Here is a 21,080-nt window from a genome sequence, read left to right as displayed (position 1 = left end):
AACACACACACGCACACGCACACGCACACGCACACACACACACACAAGTACGTATATGGGTGCATGCACACAAACGCTTACCATTACTTGTTTACAGAGTATAGACCACTCAGTTGTGATGTCATTGTCAGTGGTCTCTGTGTCCATATAAGGAGTTCCTGGTCTGAGCTGAGCTTCTAATACAAACAGCAGGGTCTATAATTCTCTCTCTCTCTCTCTAACCACACACACACTCTCTCACTCTCACCACTCAATTCAATTCAATTCAAATGTGCTTTATTGGCATGACAAATATTGACACTTGTTTTGCCAAAGCTACGTTCAATGTCAGTGGAACACAAAAGAACATTTAAAGTAAAGACACTGTAAATGTAACAGGTAAGAAACAGATACTAATAAAAACAGACACATTAATACACACAGTAATGAACAGTACTGAATAAACAGTGTGGGGTCAGGGTGGGGGTCACTCACTGTCCCTCAGAGCATTGCAGGCGTGGACGTACTGCGCTGTCAGGGTGCAGCACTCTTTATTCTCCCCGAGAAGGAGGGGCAGCTTCTCAGAGTCAGAAAGGTGTGTAAAGGCTGGGATTCTGAGGGAGATTTTGGTGAAGAACTCTGCTCTGATCTGGTGGTATTTAGTGCACTCAGTGAGGAAGTGCAGCTCTGTCTCGGGTCTGTTCATAGGGCAGTGCTGACACACTCTCCGCTCTCTGGGCAGCCAGGTCTTCCTGTGTCTGCCCGTCTCTATGGCCAGGCCGTGGGCACTGAGTCTGTATTTCTCTCTCTCTCTCTCTCTCTCTCTCTCTCTCTCTATCTCTCTCTCTCTCTCTTACCACACTCTCTCTCTCTCTCTCTCTCTCTCTCTCTTACCACACACACACTCTCTCTCTCTCTCTCTCTCTCTCTCTCTCTCTCTCTCTAACCACACTCTCTCTCTCTCTCACTCCCTCTCTCTCTCTCACTCCCTCTCTCTCTCTCTAACCACACTCTCTCTCTCTCTCTCTTACCACACACACTCTCTCTCTCTCTCTCTCTCTCTCTCTCTCTCTCTCTTACCACACACACTCTCTCTCTCTCTCTCTCTCTCACACTCTTTCTCTCTCTCTCTAACCACACTCTCTCTCTCTCTCTCTCTCTCTCTCTCTAACCACTCTCTCTCTCTCTCTCTCTCTCTCTCTCTTACCACACTCTCTCTCTCTCTCTCTCTCTCTCTCTCTCTCTCTCTCTCTCTCTCTCTCTCTCTCTCTCTCTCTCTCTCTCATCCTGTGGTAAATGAGATATTTTGGCTTGGATATTTCCATCATGTCTCTGTGCTGAGCCCTGGTTTGAAATGTTCTGTACGGCACGTGACACATAAAACAACATATAATAATATGGTAACACTTCCCTTGAATCCAGTACACATAATGCATTATATATGCATTTATAATGTATTATAAAGCATACATAATACCTTATAATGACTGTTAAAAGCCTGTATAATTACTTATAAATAGACATATTCAAGGCTATATTCATAACACTTTAAAATGTATGAATGTGTGAATTTATAAAGGCAGGCTGCACTATAAAATCTATTCATAAGAACATAGGCATAGCATTATGCACCATCTGGGAGTCTGATAGATAACTCTGCATCGTACACAAAAGACCGGTACTGAAACAACAACATGCTGCCAGTATGTGACAATATTTGCCCTTCTATGGTAATAGGGAACAAGGTAAAAAAGCAGTATTTGTTCTTTGTTTATGATGATGAGTGGCAGTCTCACAGACAATGGATACTGCTCTGCCCATGTCATCATCACACACCAGGCAAACACACACACACACAAAACTATATCTTCCACCTGCATAAAACACAACAATGACACAAACCCCCAAATCAACAAACGGGGAGGCTGTGAGACCAGCCTTTATAAACTCACACAACCTTATAAAGTGTTATGAATGTCGCAATATGTGTTTTTAATTAATTATACAGACTTACAGCAGTCATTATACATAAAGTATTATGTGTGCCATAGTATGCATTGTAGATGCATTTATACTGCATTATGTATACAAAAATATTTATGTTTTATTCTTCCTTGAATATGTTTGATTTAGTATTGAATCTACTGGAGCTGAGAGAGACTGAGACAGTTGGGCTTTCTTCAGACTGTCAAACTGAGAGGAAAAACGTAAAACAGAGACAAATTTATGAAAGTGCCAGAAAAAGAGAGAGAGCCAGAGAGAGATAGAGACATAAATATAAGAGGCCCACATAAATTTAAAACAGACATAAATCAGAGAATGAGAGTGTTGTGGGGGGCAGAGAAATGAATAGAATATGAGGGGAAAGAAAGATATAAAATGAATACAGATGAGTGTGTGTTTGTGTGAGAGTGAGAAAGAGATAAATGAATGGAAATAAATAGATGGAGAGAGAGAATGTGAGGGATGAGTTTAGACTGTGGGTGGAAAGAGTAAACGTGGAAAAGTCACCGTTCGCCAGAAAATGAAGCTCAGATCCATCCAGAACATTCCATCAACTTCATCTGAGTGTAGTACACACTAGTGTCCAGCAGTCTGCAGTTCACTCCTTTATTATACTGTACAAGACGCTATAACACATTAAACTACACTACAATACGACACAAATCAGGACAATACAGTACATTATAACACATCACAATATAATATAAGTCCTGTCTTTCCTGTGTCTGTGTGTTTCAGGAGAGACGGAAGAAGTTTGAGAAGGAGAGTGAGAAATATTACTCACTCCTCGACAAACACCTCAACCTCTCAGCCAAGAAAAAAGAGACTCAGCTACAGGAGGTGAGAGAGATCGAGAGAGATAGAGAGAGAAATAGAGAGAGATGTTGTGTAAGTGTGTATATTATATATAAATATATATATATGTGTGTGTGTGTGTGTCTCCAGGCGGACGATGTGCTGGAGCGGGAGAGGCAGATGTTTTATGAGTCCTCTGTGGAGTACGTGTATCAGATCCAGCAGGTGGAGGACAGGAAGAAGTTTGACATTGTCGAACCCGTAAGTGTCCACAAGTATTGGGACACCAGACAGTCCTGTGATGTTCTTGATCCGTCTCCAGAACTCTGTGATGGTTGTAATGTTTTGGTCGGTCTCCAGAAAGGTGTGAAGTGGTAAGTAAGTGGTCAGAGGAAGGATGAGCGATGAACTGAGAGAGTCCTGGGGCCCAGGGGACACTGATGCACTGGTCTGGGGACAGACCAAAACATTACAACCACCACAGTGTGGCCCTCAGATCCATACACTGACCATTTCTTCTGCTCCAACTTCAACTTCAATAACTGACAATTCACATTACCCACTTCGAAAGGGGCTTGTAACCAGATCATAATCTTGTGTGTGTGTGTTCTGTAGGTCTTGGCGTTTCTGCAGAGTATCCTGACCCTGAATAATCTGACTGTGGAGATGACTCAGGATTTCCTTCCATACAAACAGGAGCTGCAGCTCAGTCTCCAAAACGTGAGCCAATCACATTCATCTATCAGTTACCAGCTCAGTGGTATGTGGAGCTGTGTCCTCTGGAGCAACAGAGATCCAGAAGGAGTCCTCCAATACATGTAATAGTGATGACTGCCACCATGTGGTGAAACTGGTTCATTGACGGACTTCAGCAAATAGATTCTTTCAATTTACAGAAAGAAAATAGAAACATGAATAATCACATTAAAGGGACATTATGTATTATATATTAGCTTGGAATTACAGCTTCAAAATCATTGTGTTACTCTACTGAGCTGTAATAGGGAGAATAGAGCCTCTGTCATTGCAACATGGGCTCTGCACTGCAGAAACTGCACTTTGTAACCTCTGCTCCATCCATCCCCCTTAATTTCAGGGCATAAGCAAAAACACCAGCTTTTACTTAGTGTTGCTTTAAAAGTGAATAAACCCTTCATGTGTGGAACAAAAAGAAAATAGAAAATTAATTAATAGTCATTTTAATAAATATAATGTGAGCTAATTTTTGGGATTGCAAATGATCAGTGGCATCTTTAATATTTTATTTAATCTTTAATTTATATCAGATTTATTCCATGTTCCTATTACACATCACAATAATTATTACTGATACATCTAGCTCTTTTTCTGCTAATTGAATTTGTCAAAGTTGTTCATTTGTTTTTATTCCTCTACGTCTGATCATTTAGCAAATGTTTTATACTTTATCTCTTCCTCTTTCCTTTCATTTATTTCCTCTATTATCCCCTTGTTTCCTCCTGTAGCCCAGGCTGCCACTGTACATAAGAATATGTTCTTAATGACTTGACTGGTTAAATTAAAGTTGAAATAAATAACTCAGGAATAAGCAAAACTCTGCTCTGTTCCGTAGACGCGGAATCACTTTGAGAGCACTCGAGAAGAAATGGAGGAACTGATGAAGAGGATGAAACAACCCAAACCCGTCTTCATCAGACACGGCCAGCAGCCGAGCATAGAGGGCTACCTCTACGTCCAGGAGAAATGTAAGGGCTACTATAGTCTCTATTATAGTCACTGCTCCCTCATGTGCACTAGGTCACCTTTACAGTCTGAACAGAGTTACAGTCGTTTTTGTAGTCGTACATCACTGGCCAGAAACCAGTGTGGACACTGTGTCAAGGGTGAATGCCATCAGATCCTCACTGCCATGTTCCCGCTCCTCTCTCTCTCTGTGTGTTACAGGGGCTCTGGGGATGACCTGGGTGAAATATTACTGTAGATACATGAAGGACAGTAAACAGCTGCTGATGCTCCCCATGGAACAGAAACCTGGAACAAAGCAGGTAACAAACGCAACGGGAACATTCGTAAACATTTATCAACATTTGTAGATTTTTATCAATATTTATGAACATTTATCAAATATATGTGTGTGTGTGTGTGTGTGTGTGGTTATTTCTCTATAACACACAACCTCGACTGTCCTTTTGCCTTTATACAACAGTTCGTGACAACACACTCCCTCACTCCCTCTCCTCTTCTGTTGCTTAAATAATAATAAAAAAAACAATATTAACATTTAGCATTTTTTATTTAATTACTTATTTATAGTATAGTATTAATATTTGAAATGTAGTCAAAATAGACTGAATCTCTCTCTCTCTCTCTCTCTCTCTCTCTCTCCGTCTCTCTGTCTTTCTCAGGGTCCTGTGGATCTGACACTGAAGTCGTGTATTCGCCGTAAATCCGAGTCCATCGACAAACGTTTCTGTTTCGACATTGAGACTCAGGAGAGGTCAGAGACACAGCCAGATATAACAGAGTGGATTTAATTCATTTAGACAAGGGGGTACATTAGACTACATTATATAACAGAGTCGACTGGATTAGATTGTATTAGGTTTACAGTAGAATATTATAGATTAGGGATTGGGATTATGATTGGATTAGATGAAGTTTAGATGACGTGAAATAAAATATAAGATCATATTAGGTTTAATAAGAGTGAATAACTTTTAATAACAGTAGACCAGATCAGATGAGATTAGATCAGATCACATGGATTAAGTGAGTTACATTGGGCGGTACGGTTTTAATTTGCATACACAGTAATAAACTGTTGTTTTCTTGGTAACTGTGACTTTGCTGTAGACCCTTGGTGACCCTTCAGGCGCTGTCTGAGACCAACAGGAAGCAGTGGATGGAGGCGATGGATGGAAAAGAACCGGTGAGGATCATTCATCACTGTCTCTCCTGCGCCCCCTGCAGGTCTCAGGAGGATAGACTGCATTTCTGCCTCACTGCTGTCTCTCTCTCTCTCTTTCTTTCTCTCTTTCTCTCTCTCTCTCTCTCTCTGTCTTTCTTTGAATTATTTGTATAAACTTTAATGTTCTTCTCTGTCTTTTTCTCTGTAGATTTATCATTCTCCGATTCAGAAACAAGCTGAAAGTATGTATCACTTATTTTTCATAAACACAACTTTAATTTATGGATAGAATTTTTAAACATAACATTTTGTACTTTTATTTCTGTTTGTTTATAATCCATGTGTTCAATGATCAAAATATTTCTGTAATAAAAATGATTTGCAGTAGGTTATTTGTTCATATTCAAAATTCATATTTTTATTTAATATATACATTTGATTTGGCAGTTTATTAAATATATGCACTTTTACATTAACTTATTTTATTTATTATATGTGTGTTTGTTTGTTCCACAGTGGAACTGAACGAGACAGGATTCAAGTTTGTAAGAAAATGCATCAATGTCATCGAGACCAAAGGTGAAGTAGATTTCATTCAGAGTGAAATTCAAAAGGAAATGAAAGAGAAAAAAATAGAGTAGAAGCAGAAATGAAATTAATATTTTAGATAAAATAAGGAAAAGAAAGCAAGTATTTAACAGTGAAAACAAATGGAAACTGAGGGAAGTTTTTACAGGTTTTACAGATGTGTCTGATACTGTTTCTTCAGTTTTAATTCATTTAAAATAAATATGAGCCCTTCCTGCTTTTATTTAGAACAAAGTTAATTCCTTAATATTCTTTATAACATTAAAGATTTAATAAACACACACACACACACACACACACACACACACACACACACACACACAAATGCATATACACCAAGAGTGAACAAGAGAGGGCAGCAGTGCACCACCATGTGCTTTGCTTCAGCAGTGGTGTGTGTGTGTGTGTGTGTGTGTGTGTGTTTAAATCGAAACCTGTAAATGAAGGACATTCACACCCTCTTTAAGACGAGGACAGTAAAAAAAGTAAAGGATGTGTCTGTGGAAGAGAAAAGAAAGAGAAGCAGGAGAAGAGAAAGGGAGGGAATGAAAAAGCAGAATGAGAGGTGGATAATTAAAAGGCAGAGGACAGAAAACGAGTCATAAATTGAAAAAAGGAGGGAAGAAAATAGGAAGAAACGAGAGAGACTCCCCCTTCGCTGTGAGAGCCAGATTGACATTTTTTTCATTCCTCAGACGTTACCTCGCTCACAGAATGAAGGAAAAGAACGAAACCATAAAGAAGAGCAGTTATAGACAGACTCTGTGTAATACACATATAATAAGTTTATATTAATAACAGGTTTATAATAGTGTATTCACCATTGCTCTTTAATGTTATCCCGCATGGATCCTTTTTATAATGAGTGAATTAAGGTGGACTGAGATGTTCTGAGGCAGCTACACATGAGCCTAAGCATCCTCCAAAGGAAGTTAAAGCAGGGTGGACCAGTGGAACTGTGTTCTCTGGAGTGAACTCATGCTGGGTTCTGCTAGATATTAGAACATTGCTGTGAGGATTTAATGGCATTCAGCCTTCACATAAACATGAGTGTGTGGAGCACGGTTCCTCCACCCCGTGCTGTATATACTCCACCAGCTGTTGTTTAGTGTATGTTTAGTGTACATTAGGAGCTGTGGTATAGCTTTAGCATTAGCGTTAGCAGCAGTGTAAATGCTGTTAGCAGCGTGAGCAGGAACGCTAAGGCTTTTATGAAGCTATTAGCATGAGGAATGTGGTTAATGAAGCTCGTTAGTGGACGTGTTTACACCGCTAACGGATCAATAAAACTCCCCCGACATTACGCTGCACACTTGGCCAGCGACAGTGCTAGCGTTGGCTAAACGCTAGCGCTCTTGGCAGCTGCAGTGAATCACTGAACTTTTCCACTGACTCCAGCAGAACACTCTTCCTGTACTACACCTCCATAATCCCTCTATCACTCTATCCATCACCACTCTCACTCTTTTTCCTTTATCCCTCTTTTTTATTTTATCCTGCAATTTATGCTCATCTCTTTCCCTCCCTCTCTCTCTCTCTCTCTCTCTCTCTCTCTCTCAGGTCTGACTCAGGAAGGTGTGTACCGGACGGTCGGTAGTAACATCCAAGTCCAGAAACTTCTGAATGCCTTTTTTGGTGAGCGTCTGATCTAAAGCAGTGTTTGTCTGTTGATTGTTTTTTGATTGTGTAGTGACTGTGGTGAGTGTTCTCCTCCAAGTATGTTGAGCTCTTGTTTGTTTGTGTGTAGACTCAAAGTGTCCGGGAGACGTGGATTTGAACCACAGTGACTGGGACATTAAAACCATCACAAGTGCCATGAAGTTCTATCTGCGGTACACATATACATACGTACACACACACACACACATACAGACAGAGTGAGAGAGAGTTATTTGGAAACAAGCACACTCACTGTAAATATTTACAGTCTTCTATGTAACTGATAATTAAAATGTTCTTTTTCTGTGTGTGTGTTTGTGTGTGTTTCTCCCACAGGAGTCTGAGTGAACCGTTAATGACCTACACCCTGCACAGAGAGCTCATCAGCGCAGCAAGTAAGAACCCACCATGTACTTAGACCTTCCTAGAACTCACTTTTAACCCATAGCTGAAATCTTCAGATGCCTAGAATCCTTGCCATTACCTTTGTAGAGTTCATAGACTGACAGATACAGAGCTGTCAAGAACTGACAAGTTCCACAGCTCTAGAACCTCAAGAAGGTACAAATTTACCTTTCTAAACCTTACAGCAAGTGTTCACAGTTCTAGAGCCACACGTTTCATGTCTTAGATCCCATTCTCAGCTCTAGAACCTGTAGTTTCAGCCTTTTTAGAACTTTAGAAGAGTTTCACTGTTCTAGAACGCATGTCTGTGTCGTGTCTGAAAGCTGTTTCATTTTTGAACAAACAAATTGAATTCAAGAAATTTGTTTGTACTCAGTCCCTTGTGTTGTGTTCCCAGATGAGTGCGCACTGGTCTTTTTCTCTCTCAATGTGTGTGTGTGTGTGTGTTTGGGCTATTTGAGGACTCTTGTTTCTGCTCCATCTGTTTAGAAGAAAAAAGGAACAGAGAGAGAGGAAATCCCTGTTTAGGTCTTTTCTCTTAGTAGTACACACTCACACACAAACACACACACACACACACACAGAAACACAACAGCTTCTACTGTATCTTTCCACTTGATTAGACTTCTGTTTCTACTCTCTTCTCTGGGGGTCACATGCTCAGTGTGTGTGTGTGTGTGTGTGTTTATCTTTGTGTACAGACACTGAGGTTACTGCACCCTTAATGACTCCTCTGTGTGTGTGTGTGTGTGTGTATGTGTGCGTGTGTATAGAGTCAGAGAATCTAGATTATCGTTTGGGGGCGGTTCACTCTCTGGTATATAATCTTCCTGAACAGAATCGAGAAATGCTGGAACTCCTCATTAAGCATCTGGTCAGGTAAATCTCTCTCTCTCTCTCTCTCTCTCTCTCTCTCTCTCTCTCTCTCTCTCTCTCTCTCAGACACACAGTGTGTGTGTTGTGAAATGACAATGGTTAAACGAATCCAAACATTCTTAAATGTTTATTTTGTTGGGGTCTAGAACAGAACAGAACACTTGAACTAGAATGTAATGATGGCACAGAAAGTCCAGTACATCATTTGTATAGAGAGAGAGAACGTAGACCACACACAGCCGTTTTCCACCAATGACCACCAGAACCAATCCGGTTCTGTTCCTGTCTGGAACCTAATCTGGAGTCACTTGGCTCGATTCAACCAACATAAACAGGTCACAGAACCAGGAAAGGTCTGTTCCCAGCTGGAGCAAAAGAATGGTGGGTTCTTCAGCAAGAACCATGATGGTGACTGTGGATGAGTTGAGATAAAGAAGCTCCAGAAAGAGCTCAGAACCTGAAATAAAGCGTCATGTCTCAGTGGAGCTGGATGGGTCATTTACAGAGTGTTATAGAAATAAATAAAAGGAAATAAAAAGGGAACGTGCTCCATCTGTGTGTTTCTGGGGCTAGGTTCAGTGCCACTCGAGGAGAGTCGGCTACTTTTCTTTGCTGTTGACCACTGAACTCTGCATCATTTCCACGTCGTATCTTATTTTAATCTGACTGCGCTGTAAACAGTGGATTAACCATGACTCTGTCCTGACTCTATCTGTTTATCTCTGGGCAAGAGAACCCACTGGAACCCAGCTCAGCAGTGACCCGCGCTGATGACGTATCTTTGGTCCCCAACACAAAAATGCAGGGGACCGGTTCACTGGCAAGGTGGCAATGGTGTATTAGCAAGCTCTGATTGTGCTCTGATTTATTTCACTCACTATGGAGATGGATATGGCCACTAGGGGGCCTGCAGAATACTATCACAATGTATCTAGTTGTATCAAGACATGCTGGGAAACTGCTGAGCCATAAAACACACCAGAACAAAACAGCAACCACAGTGAAGACACTTTGGGAAGATGTTGTTAATCTTTCTCTTTCACTCTCTCTCTTTAACACACAGACGTACATACACACAGTCAGACCTGCAGACATACCCACATATCTGAGGAGTGTGTTCTTGCTGGGGGAAGTGGCAGTAAACACACCCATTGTTTTTTCTTTAGACATCTTCAGCTGAAGAATGCCTTCTAAAGGCTTAGGTGCCCAAGACTCCGCCCCTTCTCTTTATTTACACTTCATTATCTGCATTTACTCTGCACTGCTCAGCTCCCAGAACATGAGAGCAGCCTCAGGCAGGACACACACACTCACACACACACAAAAACACAGACGAGCCACAAGATTAAAACCACTGCCAGGTGAAGGTAGTGACACCGATGATCTAGTTCCAGCGCAGTTCAGAGTAAGGATCATTCATTCTGTTTCACACAATCCCCCCATCACTCACACACATGTTCCACACGCTCACACCTTCATTCATTCATTCATGGTCTGTAATCATTGGGCACAAGGCAGGAACACACCCTGGAGGGGGCACCAGTCCTTCACAAGGCGGGAGGAAACCGGAGCATGGGGACACGGGGAGAACACACCACACTCCTCACAGACAGTCACCCGGAGCGAGACTCAAACCCACAACCTCCAGGCCCCTGGAGCTGTGTGACTGCAACACTCCCTGCTGCTCCACCTGCCGCCCACACTCACACCAGTCTATGTTTTTGTTCAGTGTGTGTAGCTATAGCAACGAGAACCTGATGACACCATCAAACATGGGTGTGATCTTCGGGCCAACGCTCATGAGGGCAGAGGAGGACACGGTGGCGGCGATGCTGGACATAAAGTTCCAGAACATTGTCGTGGAGATCCTCATCGAAGAGCACAATAAGGTCAGAGCTGTCTGTAGGTGTGAGTGAGTGAGTGAGTGAGTCAGTGAGTGAGTGTAAGGGACTGTCAAACAGATGTGAGTGTGTGACTGGGTAAAAACTTAAAGAAGATGAATGAATGAATGAATGAATTCCGAGATAAAAACACAGTTAAACTGTCAAAGATTTTGTTCTGAAGAATTCAGTGCACCTTATTTTTTTTTTTGATGTTTCTTTGAAGTCTGTCTCTTTGATGTTCTCTCTCAGATTTTCAGAGGTCCTCCGGAGGAGAGCACGGCACCCCCAGTCCCACCCCCAAGGGCGGTGCCTCGGAAGCGACAGCCAATCACCATCTCCAAACGGCCACCGAGAATTACCCCCTCCCTCCAGCAGCCCAACTCCGAGAGTAAATAATTATAAAATATCAATAAATATCATTAACATCTGTCAGCCTTCATCATCACCGTCGTCACCATCATCTTCATCATGTTCATCTTCATCGTTTTACTCTTAAGTAACATTTTTCATTTTTATTTTCATACTTTCATAGTTTTTTTAATTGTTATTAACAGTGTTTTTGTGACTTCGTATATCATTCATTCGTTATTAATTACCAAATTTTCAGAATGTTTTTCTTTTATATTTGATCTGACTAATATTTTATTTTTTGGGGTCTTCAAAAATTTCACATCTATTTTAACAATTATTTTTAAAATTTAAAATTCTTATATTTTGTGTCATTTATATCTTTAATGCTATTAGTTGTATATCTTCCATATGACTATATGTAACATTAACGTTGCTATTTTTCTGATTAAGAATATTTTTAATTTTTACCCTTTTTTGTTTTATAATATATGACCATATCTTTTCATATTTTCAGATGTTTTTGTAATCTTCCTTTTTATTTTTATTTCTTTTTTACATTTTTATACTTTTACTAACTAACATCTTTATTATTTAGTAGATTTCATTTTTGTTTATTTGTTTTGCTCTTATGTAAAGGCATATTTCTCATTGCTGTGAGAGGCTGAGTGCATGCGTGTGTGTCTGGGTAAAGCTTCCCATGAATCCTGTGTTAATAATATGTTAATAATATATTAATAATCTGAGATATATCATAGACAACACTTTATAGCACCGTAATGTCAGAAACAAACAGAAAAATAGAGACAGCTGTTATACCTGTGTAATAAGCAGTTAGAGTTTGTACTGCATGCTTTATTACACTCTGAATTATGTATAAAGCATTATGAATGCAGAATTAATCTAATTACATTAGAATTACACAGGAGCTTTGCAGACTTATCCCTGGAGTTGTGTTACACATTTATAACAATGAATGTATAATTGATTACAGGTGCAGGATACTTTGTAACAGTTATAGACTATATACGATGAGCTTACCACAGGTGTTATAAGTAGTTATGCATGTTTTATAACACAGTTTACATGCTGTTAAAATGTTCTAAAATCACAGGATCCCTGGGAAGATTTGCTGTGTGTTTTTTAGCGCAAACGTTTTTACGATTTCAGAGAAAAGTCTGGAGAGGTGCCGCAGTGTCGTCCTGTTCGCTTTTTTTACGAGAACAGCTCAGCCAGCACCTGCTTCTATTCTGTGTATATTTTTTTAATGCTGGCTAATATTACTGCCACACACACACACACACACACTCAAACGCGCACACACACTCAGAAAGAAAATACAGATAATTTTAACAGTGTTTCTTCTGGCGTTTGCTCACACTCTGCTGTTGTGGACCCCAAGAAAATCACCTTAAATCACCTCGAAACACTGCTAACACACACACACACACACAGACACACACACTTAATGCAATGTAGGTTAAAGTCAATTTAATTTCCCGGAGTAAGGCGAGCTCGGCCCTGCCCTGTAAATCATGTGTGTTTTCACTGGAGAAGCAAATGGCCTCAGTTCACCTTAAAATTAAAGTTAAACGAATTTATGATTAATTAAATTAATTAGGATTCTGATCTCACAGAAAGCATTTCAAAAGCTCCAAGGAGAGTCACATGTGATATTGACTTCTCCTTGATCTTCATTTACTATATTTATAAACCCAGATCAAAGATGCAATCGCCACAAAAGATAACACACTAACATCTGATGAACAGACTCAGTGGTTAGTGTTCTCCTCCGAGCGTGTTGAGCTGATGAATATAATCAGTGGTTAGTGTTCTCCTCCGAGCGTGTTGAGCTGATGAATATAATCAGTAGTTAACATTGATTCCCAAATAAAAAATGGATAGTGGTCATATCCCGTGTCCCTCAAAACGGTGAACAGTGAAGGTCCTCCATGCAGTGGACGTCTCTGTCCTCTAGAGGGGTTGTAGGATATCCCTTGCTGCAGTCAAGTCTGCTCTAGTGCGCAGACATCAGGAAATGATGTGTAATTAAGTTTTAGAGTCCGGTTCTTTAGGATATTAAATATCTGCAGGAGAAGCACTTTTCGTGGGGTTCTCACACACTTCCTGCCGTAAACAGCCTGCAGACGAGCGTCTTTATGTCCGTGGCGTGACAGCGGTGCCGTTTAAGTGCAGCAGGCAGAGGAAAAGAGAACAAGGGAATGTGAAGCATTTGTGAGGGAAGAAGGAGCTAGTAACTGTCTTCATTTTCCACTGCGTCTTCTTCAGAATACAACCAGATTAGAAAATCCAGTTCGGGCTGAATTTAAACACACACACACAACTCCATGTCCTCAGACCCCACTCCACTAACAACACAGTGTCTGGCCTCAGTTTAGGGTTTAAATATGTTGCCTCCTTCGCTTAGTGTGTGTGTGTGTGTAATGCATGCATACAATATGTATAATGTGTGTTCGTGCAATAGGTGTCTGTGTGTGTATACGTGTGTATGTATATTACATGTGTTTGTGCTTAATGAGTGTATAACTGTATCGGTGGTTAGTGTTCTCCTCCGAGTGTGTTGAGCTGATGAACGGATTTAAGCCCTAGTGCTTTAGAGATCACAGTCCTCAGTGTGTTGCTAACCGAGTTGTTTGTTAGCGACATTAGCCTCGTAGCTGCTGTGTTTCTAATGAAGAGAATGTGGGACCTGTTTTTTCTTTTTAATTTTGTTTAGCTTCTTTCTCAAACTCTGGTTTAAGCTTCGTCTCTGTAGCGTCTCTGCCGTCTCAACGCTTGTTGCTGAGTGCTGCTTGTTTACTTGTTAGCTTGTGGCGTTTGCTTGTTGTTGAGTTGCTGCTCAGGGCTGATGAAGTTGTTTTTAGTGATTAACCTTTAAACTCATTATTCTCCATCTCTCGTTAAAACACAGATGAAGCTGTTAATCACTTAATGTGACTTTATGCTTTTTAGCGAATGGTGCTGTGTGTGTGTGTGTGTGTGTGTGTGCATTGATTAAATGAATGCAGTTGTTTTCCATTTACCACTTACCCTCACTGAGCTGGAATAAAGTTTGTGTCTTTTGCTAAAAGCCGTGGAGGCTTGGTTTCTCCTGGTGTGTGTGGTATTTTTTTCCGTTTCCGTGAGCTCTTCCTGTGTGTGTGGGTTTTTAAACAATAACAAACATCACTCTTCATTTTTTACATCTTTATTTTCCTCCCTCTTTATTCTTTAATATTTCCAAGCGGGGTGAGGGGAGGGGTGTTTTTAGGAGCCCTGACTCAATTCTGATTAAACAAATGGAGTCCAGTCCGATCTAAAGGCAACACATTGACTAACAGCATGGTGGCACTGCAGGAAACATGTCTGACACAGCTGAAGGGTCTCAGGCTCCTGGGTTCGGTCCTCTCTGCTCAGGTGTGAATGGATGAGTGTGACTGTGTGAATAAGGTGTGTATAAGGGCAGTCTGAAGACTTTGGGATGCAGTGACACTGGTGTAAATATTAAATATAGAATAGATTCTCTTTCAGGAAGAAACCTGTACAAAGTACTGTGTTCTCAGACTGGGTCTGTGTGTAAGTGTGTTTGTGTGTGTAAGAGAGAGAGAGGGATGTTTTTGGTCAGGTTTTGGCAAATGTTCATGCAGCTGGGTATTTTGACTGATAGCATGTGTATGTGGAGTGTTTTTGTGTGTGTGTGTGGGGGGGGGTGGTAGAGAGATGTGAATGACTGTGTGGGTGTTGGTTTCTATGTATCTGTGTGTGTTTGTGTATATGTGAGAGAGAGAGTGTGTGTGAATGATGGTGTGAGTGTTCGTTTGTGTGTGTGTGTGCGTGCAGTGCAGCTGTTGTCCTTGGCGTCAGACCACAACAAACCCTCTTGTAACGCCTGAACTGAGAAACACATCCAAACCAGCCCTTAGAGTTAACAGACACCTGCTTGAATACCACCCCACTTTTCGACACTGTAGAGGACACAGTTCAACTGCTCCACGGCACTAAACCCCACAGGTTCATTTATCGCTGGACATGGTGGCCTTCTTTTTCATTGGGATGAGTTGGAGAGGTGTTTGTTCCAGATCTACTCATACAAAATCAGCGCTAAACTTCACTGACATTTATATGAAGGCTGCTGGCCATCACATCCTCACAGCAATGCTCCAGCTTCCCCACTGGAGACTGTTACACCTTTTATTTAAGATAAAATAAAAATAATTTACTTCATGTTATTTTAAAAACAAAAGGATCCAAAATATAGGTTGTTTTGTGTATTATGTTAAAACAGTTTACTAACAATGTTATAAGCATGTACTAACAGTTTGTATCAGTTGTAATGCCTTTGCTACCATTAGAGAGGTTTCATTCCTTGCTTATTATGTTGTAAATGAATCCCAGAAGCAAGCTTTTCTCAATGTCAAAAAGGTTAGCTGCACTTTTCTGAGGTCTTTTGATGTGGTTCGAGGAATTTTTGTTTATAAATATCCATGAATTTTTGTTCAAACAAAGCCAGTCCAGGAATAAAATCCTTCTGAACCAATTTAAAACAACTCCAGATTCAGAGCTCACTGCTCTGCTTCGAGGGTCAATCATTCACTTTAATAGCCAAAACAGTATCTATCTGCTTGTTTTCTTTAAATGAATAAATGTATGCCACATAAAGTGGGTCCCCCATGTATCCGACAAAATGGGTCTGTTCCAAAACCTAGTGAGCTGTCTAACTAGCTGCAATTCTTAGATACCTCATTATGCTGCCTACGATGGTATCTTAATTTGGCAGAATTTTAAGGAAGCATCAAACCCTTCCTTAGCCGTGAAGGCAATCCCAGAATGCAATGCCAGAGCAACTCCTGTCCATTTCAATCTTTTCTCAGAGCAAATATAATTAAAATCGCAATAAAAACGGGAAGATTAGAATCCATCGTAATGAAACGTGGCAGTAACTCTTGCCACTGAGGTAGTAAAAAGACACTGGTTGCATGCGGTGGGTGGGAACAAACCGTGACACAATTGCTCTCTAAATACAGCGTCTCAATAATCTGCCTCATGCATTAAAAAATGCTGTCAGTGATTTATCCAGAATTCTACTACATCCAGGCCACTAGGTGTCAATGTATATGCTGTAGAATCATTTGACAGAGAAAATGACAGCGCAAACAGTAACGGAAAGCTAAAAGCTTCCAACTAGCTTTACGTACGCTAGCCATGACATACGCCATGCCTCGTGGATCATTATAACAGAGTCATGACATTGTTATAACATGCTTATGCCTTTTATTGTATTTATGACATTTTTGTTATGCTTTGGACATATAACATGTTTGTGACATTTTATGAAACATTTGATGTGGTAATGACATGTTTATAAAAACATCCTTATGCCATGCTAATGAAATATTCATGACATGATAATGGCTTCTTTATAACACAATCATTGCATAGTTGATTTATAACATGTTAATGATATCTATTTGTCCGTGTTATAACCAAGGTATATTGGTTATATTGGTATACTGGTACATCTGAGGCTCATTTACCACAATAAGACACATACATTATTGCATAATTAACTGTGAATTCTGATTAATTTGAGTACAATTAGCATACTTCTATTGATTAATGAATATTCAGTGAGTAACAGGTGAGTAAGTCTAGAGTTTAACTCCATGTTTTTCTGCTTCTCTGTTCCAGGTCAGGAGATAAATGGTTCGGCTCATTATACTCCTGATTCTGATTTCAGCTTTACGAGTCCACCTCTGTATCATAGATCAAAACTGACCCCACCTCCGGTGGCCCCGCCCCTGCCATCCTCGCCTCCATCTCTTCCTCGCTCCTCTCCTCCATCTCTCCCTCGTTCCTCTCCTCCATCTCGCACTCCTCCTCAGCGTCTTGGTGTTGTAGGGAAACCCGATCCCTCTCGGCCGAATGGGGAGCCCACAGCAACCACCGTCAACCGGACACAGTCTTTCCAGGGCAGGAGACCGCCTCCCAGGGTCACCATGACAACCAGAGACGGTAACCTAGCAATCAAAACACATTATTTATTTATTTATTTATATTTTCTATTATCTTGTTTTTTTTATATTGTTGCTCTGTCTGAAGATCCTATTGATCTGGGTGGTGGAGGGTTAATAAGGGAGTGCTCATTAATGCAAGGGGTGGGTGCGAAGTGTGTGAAGTTGTTTTGTTAGAAGGGTTTTGGACCCGCCCGGGTTAGAGACGGATCAGCACTAACCAAGTCCAGTCACAAATTTCAGAACAGCTCCTCATTTTAGAATTCAGTTCACAGATAGTACAGAGTAATGTCTATAATATATAATATATTCTGAAGTATTTGTGTTTGTGTGTGTGTGTGTGTGTAGCTGAGAGCGACTGTTTAAAAACTCGCCCATTTCCAGAGAAGACAACAATCTGCCGACCACCTACTCGGCCCCCGGACCCCCCCTCACGCCCTTTAGCCAATCAGAAGACACCCAATGATGACACACCTGCTTCATAGTGAGTACACACACACACACACTGCACAGAATTTATGTTTGGCTTCAGTTATAATTCTTCTTACTCTACACAGGTGCCTTTGTAGGGAGTACAGATCAAGGCATAACCCTAGCTTATTGAAACAAAGCCTATATACACATCTGGATTTAAGAATTTCCTAAGCAGTTAATCCTTAATGAGGAAAGTTCTTCTCTCGGACTCACAGCACAGGTGTTCCTCAGGTGTTTCCCAGGTGTTCCCAATGTGCTCCATGTGTTACCCAGGTGTTCCAAGTGTTTCTCACGGGGTGTGCACTTATTCCTCTCTTAGTTGCCAATTGATTGCGCAATTCTTATCTCTCAACTCTGATGTTAACGACCTGGAACTTTCTCCTCTGAGATGAGTTGGAGTGGTGGGTGTGATCCAGAACTAATCTCCAACACCAGCCCCTGACCCTCACTGATGATTATGAAGCTGAACACCATCAGATCCTCACAGCAGTGTTCCAAAATGTACACTGTAAAAAAAATTGTTAAGCAGTAAGTCATGACAACAACTTTGTGTCCTTTACCTCAACTTTTCAAATTAAGTTTTGTGATTTCAACGGGATTTTTTGAGTTTTCAGGTTTTGAACACAAGTTCTTTAATTACTCTAATTACCCACCCCCACCCCCACTCCCCCTTGTTCACTCATTGTTGTGTGTTGTGAGGGTGGGAGTAATATATAGGATGCTTTTAGGTTGTTTATTGGTGTTTGGACATATCAGGTCCTTCTTTGTAGCGAGAACTGTGTTTTGTCTGAGGCCTCGCCCTTAGGGTTAACCACTGCAGCTTTGGTAGGTTCCAGCTGAGTCTCTTTACATGCCATGTCCAAATGCTGCCTGTCGTTTGTTTACTAATCTGTGATGTTCTTTTCAGTGAGTTTAAATAAAGAGTGTTAAGAACAAGCTATGTAGCTAGAAAGTTCTTCTTGACACTAGTCGTCACAATAAAAAAAAAAAAAAGCTTTCAATTTTGGTAGTTAACTAGAAACAACAAGCAGTTTAAAGTCAAATCAACTTGCAATAAGGAATTCAAAGCCAAATTTGACATAAAGTCATGAGCTTTTTTTATTTTTATTTGTTGAAGCTGGTGAATTGTCACAGTGTTGGGAACTAAACCATGACAAGTAAACCTTGCAGAGTGCTGATTGGCCAGAGAGAGTCATCACATTACGCCATGCAATGCAGACATCCAGCACAAACTTTCCATTTGTAAACTCTCCAAGCTACAGCAAAGACCACATTTGTTTTTATCTGCCTCACAACAGCAGCTCAAATTACACCATGGTCTTTTGGGTCCCTTTGATCGGTGGCCAAAAAATTAATCCAGTGAGAGCTGGAATTTGCAACAAGGAAGCAAAATAGTCTACAGACATGTCTGAACTGATGACAGAGCCATGTTCAGTCCTTCACAAAAACAACAACAACAACAACAATGTGCAAATACACAATGAACAAACCACTCTTAACACTGGAAAATGAACCAGGAACCAGGGACCAAACAGAATAGAGTCCAATAGTACTGCAGTAGAAGAAGAGGAACTTCAGCACACTGTAGCAATGGGTCCTGAGTGCTGAGGCAGTTAGTTTTGGTGTCATTTTGGGTTCACAGGGTGAGCCTGGTGCTATATGAGCATGAATAACTGACCAGAGGTGTTTCAGAGTGGACAATCCTTCCTCTAAGGACTTAAAAACCCAGACGTATGAAAATAGAAAAGCAGACTGCGCCAGTTTCCCGGTTCCTGCGTCGTTTCACAGCAGGGAGGGGGTGTGTTTGTGTTAAAATGGGAGCAGTGTATGGTCACTACTGTCCAGTAATGAAGAGAATATCCCCATGTCACCGCTTGGACTCTATCCATCGTCTGTAATTGAACCAGCTCTGGACGTTTCTACAGCCTCCAGTAGCCTGTGGACAGATGGATGGCCATTCTTAAGGCAATGCAAATACACACACAAACACAATTTCATACTCACATTAAGCTTGGTATTCCTGAAATTAGGAGGACATAACATTTTGTCCTTCACTTCTAATACAGCTGAAGGTAACCAGACATCTCTGGACCATGTACATCAAGTACATTATGGTGGACATACAGATATTAAGTTGGCTAGAGAGATATTAGGGAAACTACAGAAGTATTAATATATTAAGGCAGTTATATAGATTTTAAGGCAGCTAAAGCATATCATGGCTACAGAGATTTTAAGGTGGCTTCAGAGATCATTTAAGGAGGTTACAGACATTAATTTGATATACTGTTCTGATTCCTGCAATGCTCTCTGAGATTTGTAGCTGCTTTATTGCACAACATCTGTCACAGTGTGATCCTGAAGCCACTCCTGGAATCTGGAGATGTTTTTGGAGCTCTATTTTTAGAGCTGAGGCCGGTTTTACCTGCTCGATTGTACCCGGATACGAGGACAATACTGTGATTAGCTCGGCTGAATGGGAGGAGGGTGGAACTGTGGTTAGGTGTTGATTTGCCTCTGGATGTTGTCTTTGGCGTTCAAGTTTTATTTCATTTTTTTTACTGTTCTTTTGTGGGTTTTAATATGAATATTTTGAAGGTGCTGTTGAGCTGGCCTCAGTCCATCCGTGACACTGAGGGCCTTAAAAACTCCAGCAGCCCTGCTGTGTCTGATCCACTCTTACTAGCGTAACACACCACCACCATGTCAATATCACCACATTATTCACCACTCAAATCATAACTGTCATAAAATGTATGCAGAGCAACAGGTGGACTACATTCTGTAGCTGTAGAACTACAAAGTGGTGCTGTGTGGTCAGTGGAGCTTAGAGAGTGGACAGTGAGAGTAGAAATAAGAAGATGGATTTAATGTTATGACTGGTCAGTTTGTGTGCAGCAGTGTTTATGGCTTTGTATGTATTCTTAATATCTGGAAGATAGCTTTAGTGTTGTTTGATGCTTTTGATTGCATTCAGCCACAGGTCCTCACGCTGTAAGGTCTTGCAGTGGCCTGTGGTATGTGCTTTATCACATAAAGATTTCAGGTTGTTGCCTTTGGTAAGCGGAACTCATCCTTTGATGTTATTGTGTAAGGCGTCCCACAGGGTTCTGTTCTCAGCCCTATTCAACTTTCATATTTACATCCTCTTCTTTGATCTTGGTTCCTCTT

The 21,080-nt window shown here is 40.8% G+C and overlaps 1 protein-coding gene across 2 annotated transcripts in view; it reads left to right on the top strand.

Annotated features, from left to right (window-relative positions):
* The window catches only part of ophn1 (oligophrenin 1), a 41,587-nt gene that overhangs the window by 10,762 nt on the left and 9,745 nt on the right, over positions 1-21,080 (top strand). The window contains exons 5-22 of one of the 2 annotated variants that reach the window (XM_066659443.1): positions 2,722-2,823; positions 2,929-3,039; positions 3,394-3,498; positions 4,370-4,502; positions 4,702-4,802; positions 5,163-5,254; positions 5,611-5,686; positions 5,874-5,907; positions 6,182-6,244; positions 7,814-7,888; positions 8,001-8,085; positions 8,249-8,307; positions 9,091-9,196; positions 10,923-11,082; positions 11,326-11,464; positions 17,113-17,436; positions 17,784-17,919; positions 18,229-18,328. In XM_066659443.1, the coding sequence (XP_066515540.1) occupies positions 2,722-2,823; positions 2,929-3,039; positions 3,394-3,498; positions 4,370-4,502; positions 4,702-4,802; positions 5,163-5,254; positions 5,611-5,686; positions 5,874-5,907; positions 6,182-6,244; positions 7,814-7,888; positions 8,001-8,085; positions 8,249-8,307; positions 9,091-9,196; positions 10,923-11,082; positions 11,326-11,464; positions 17,113-17,436; positions 17,784-17,919; positions 18,229-18,301 (1,974 nt within the window). In that variant the 3' untranslated portion in view covers positions 18,302-18,328. Of the gene's footprint in view, positions 1-2,721; positions 2,824-2,928; positions 3,040-3,393; positions 3,499-4,369; positions 4,503-4,701; positions 4,803-5,162; positions 5,255-5,610; positions 5,687-5,873; positions 5,908-6,181; positions 6,245-7,813; positions 7,889-8,000; positions 8,086-8,248; positions 8,308-9,090; positions 9,197-10,922; positions 11,083-11,325; positions 11,465-17,112; positions 17,437-17,783; positions 17,920-18,228; positions 18,329-21,080 lie in introns of those variants that run through there. The other variant, XM_066659442.1, reaches the window with a different exon arrangement.

Source organism: Hoplias malabaricus, chromosome 2 (assembly GCF_029633855.1).
Source record: "Hoplias malabaricus isolate fHopMal1 chromosome 2, fHopMal1.hap1, whole genome shotgun sequence".
Taxonomy (NCBI): Eukaryota; Metazoa; Chordata; class Actinopteri; order Characiformes; family Erythrinidae; genus Hoplias; species Hoplias malabaricus.
Note: the sequence above shows the minus strand (reverse complement) of the source record. Positions and strands in the feature narration are given on the sequence as shown.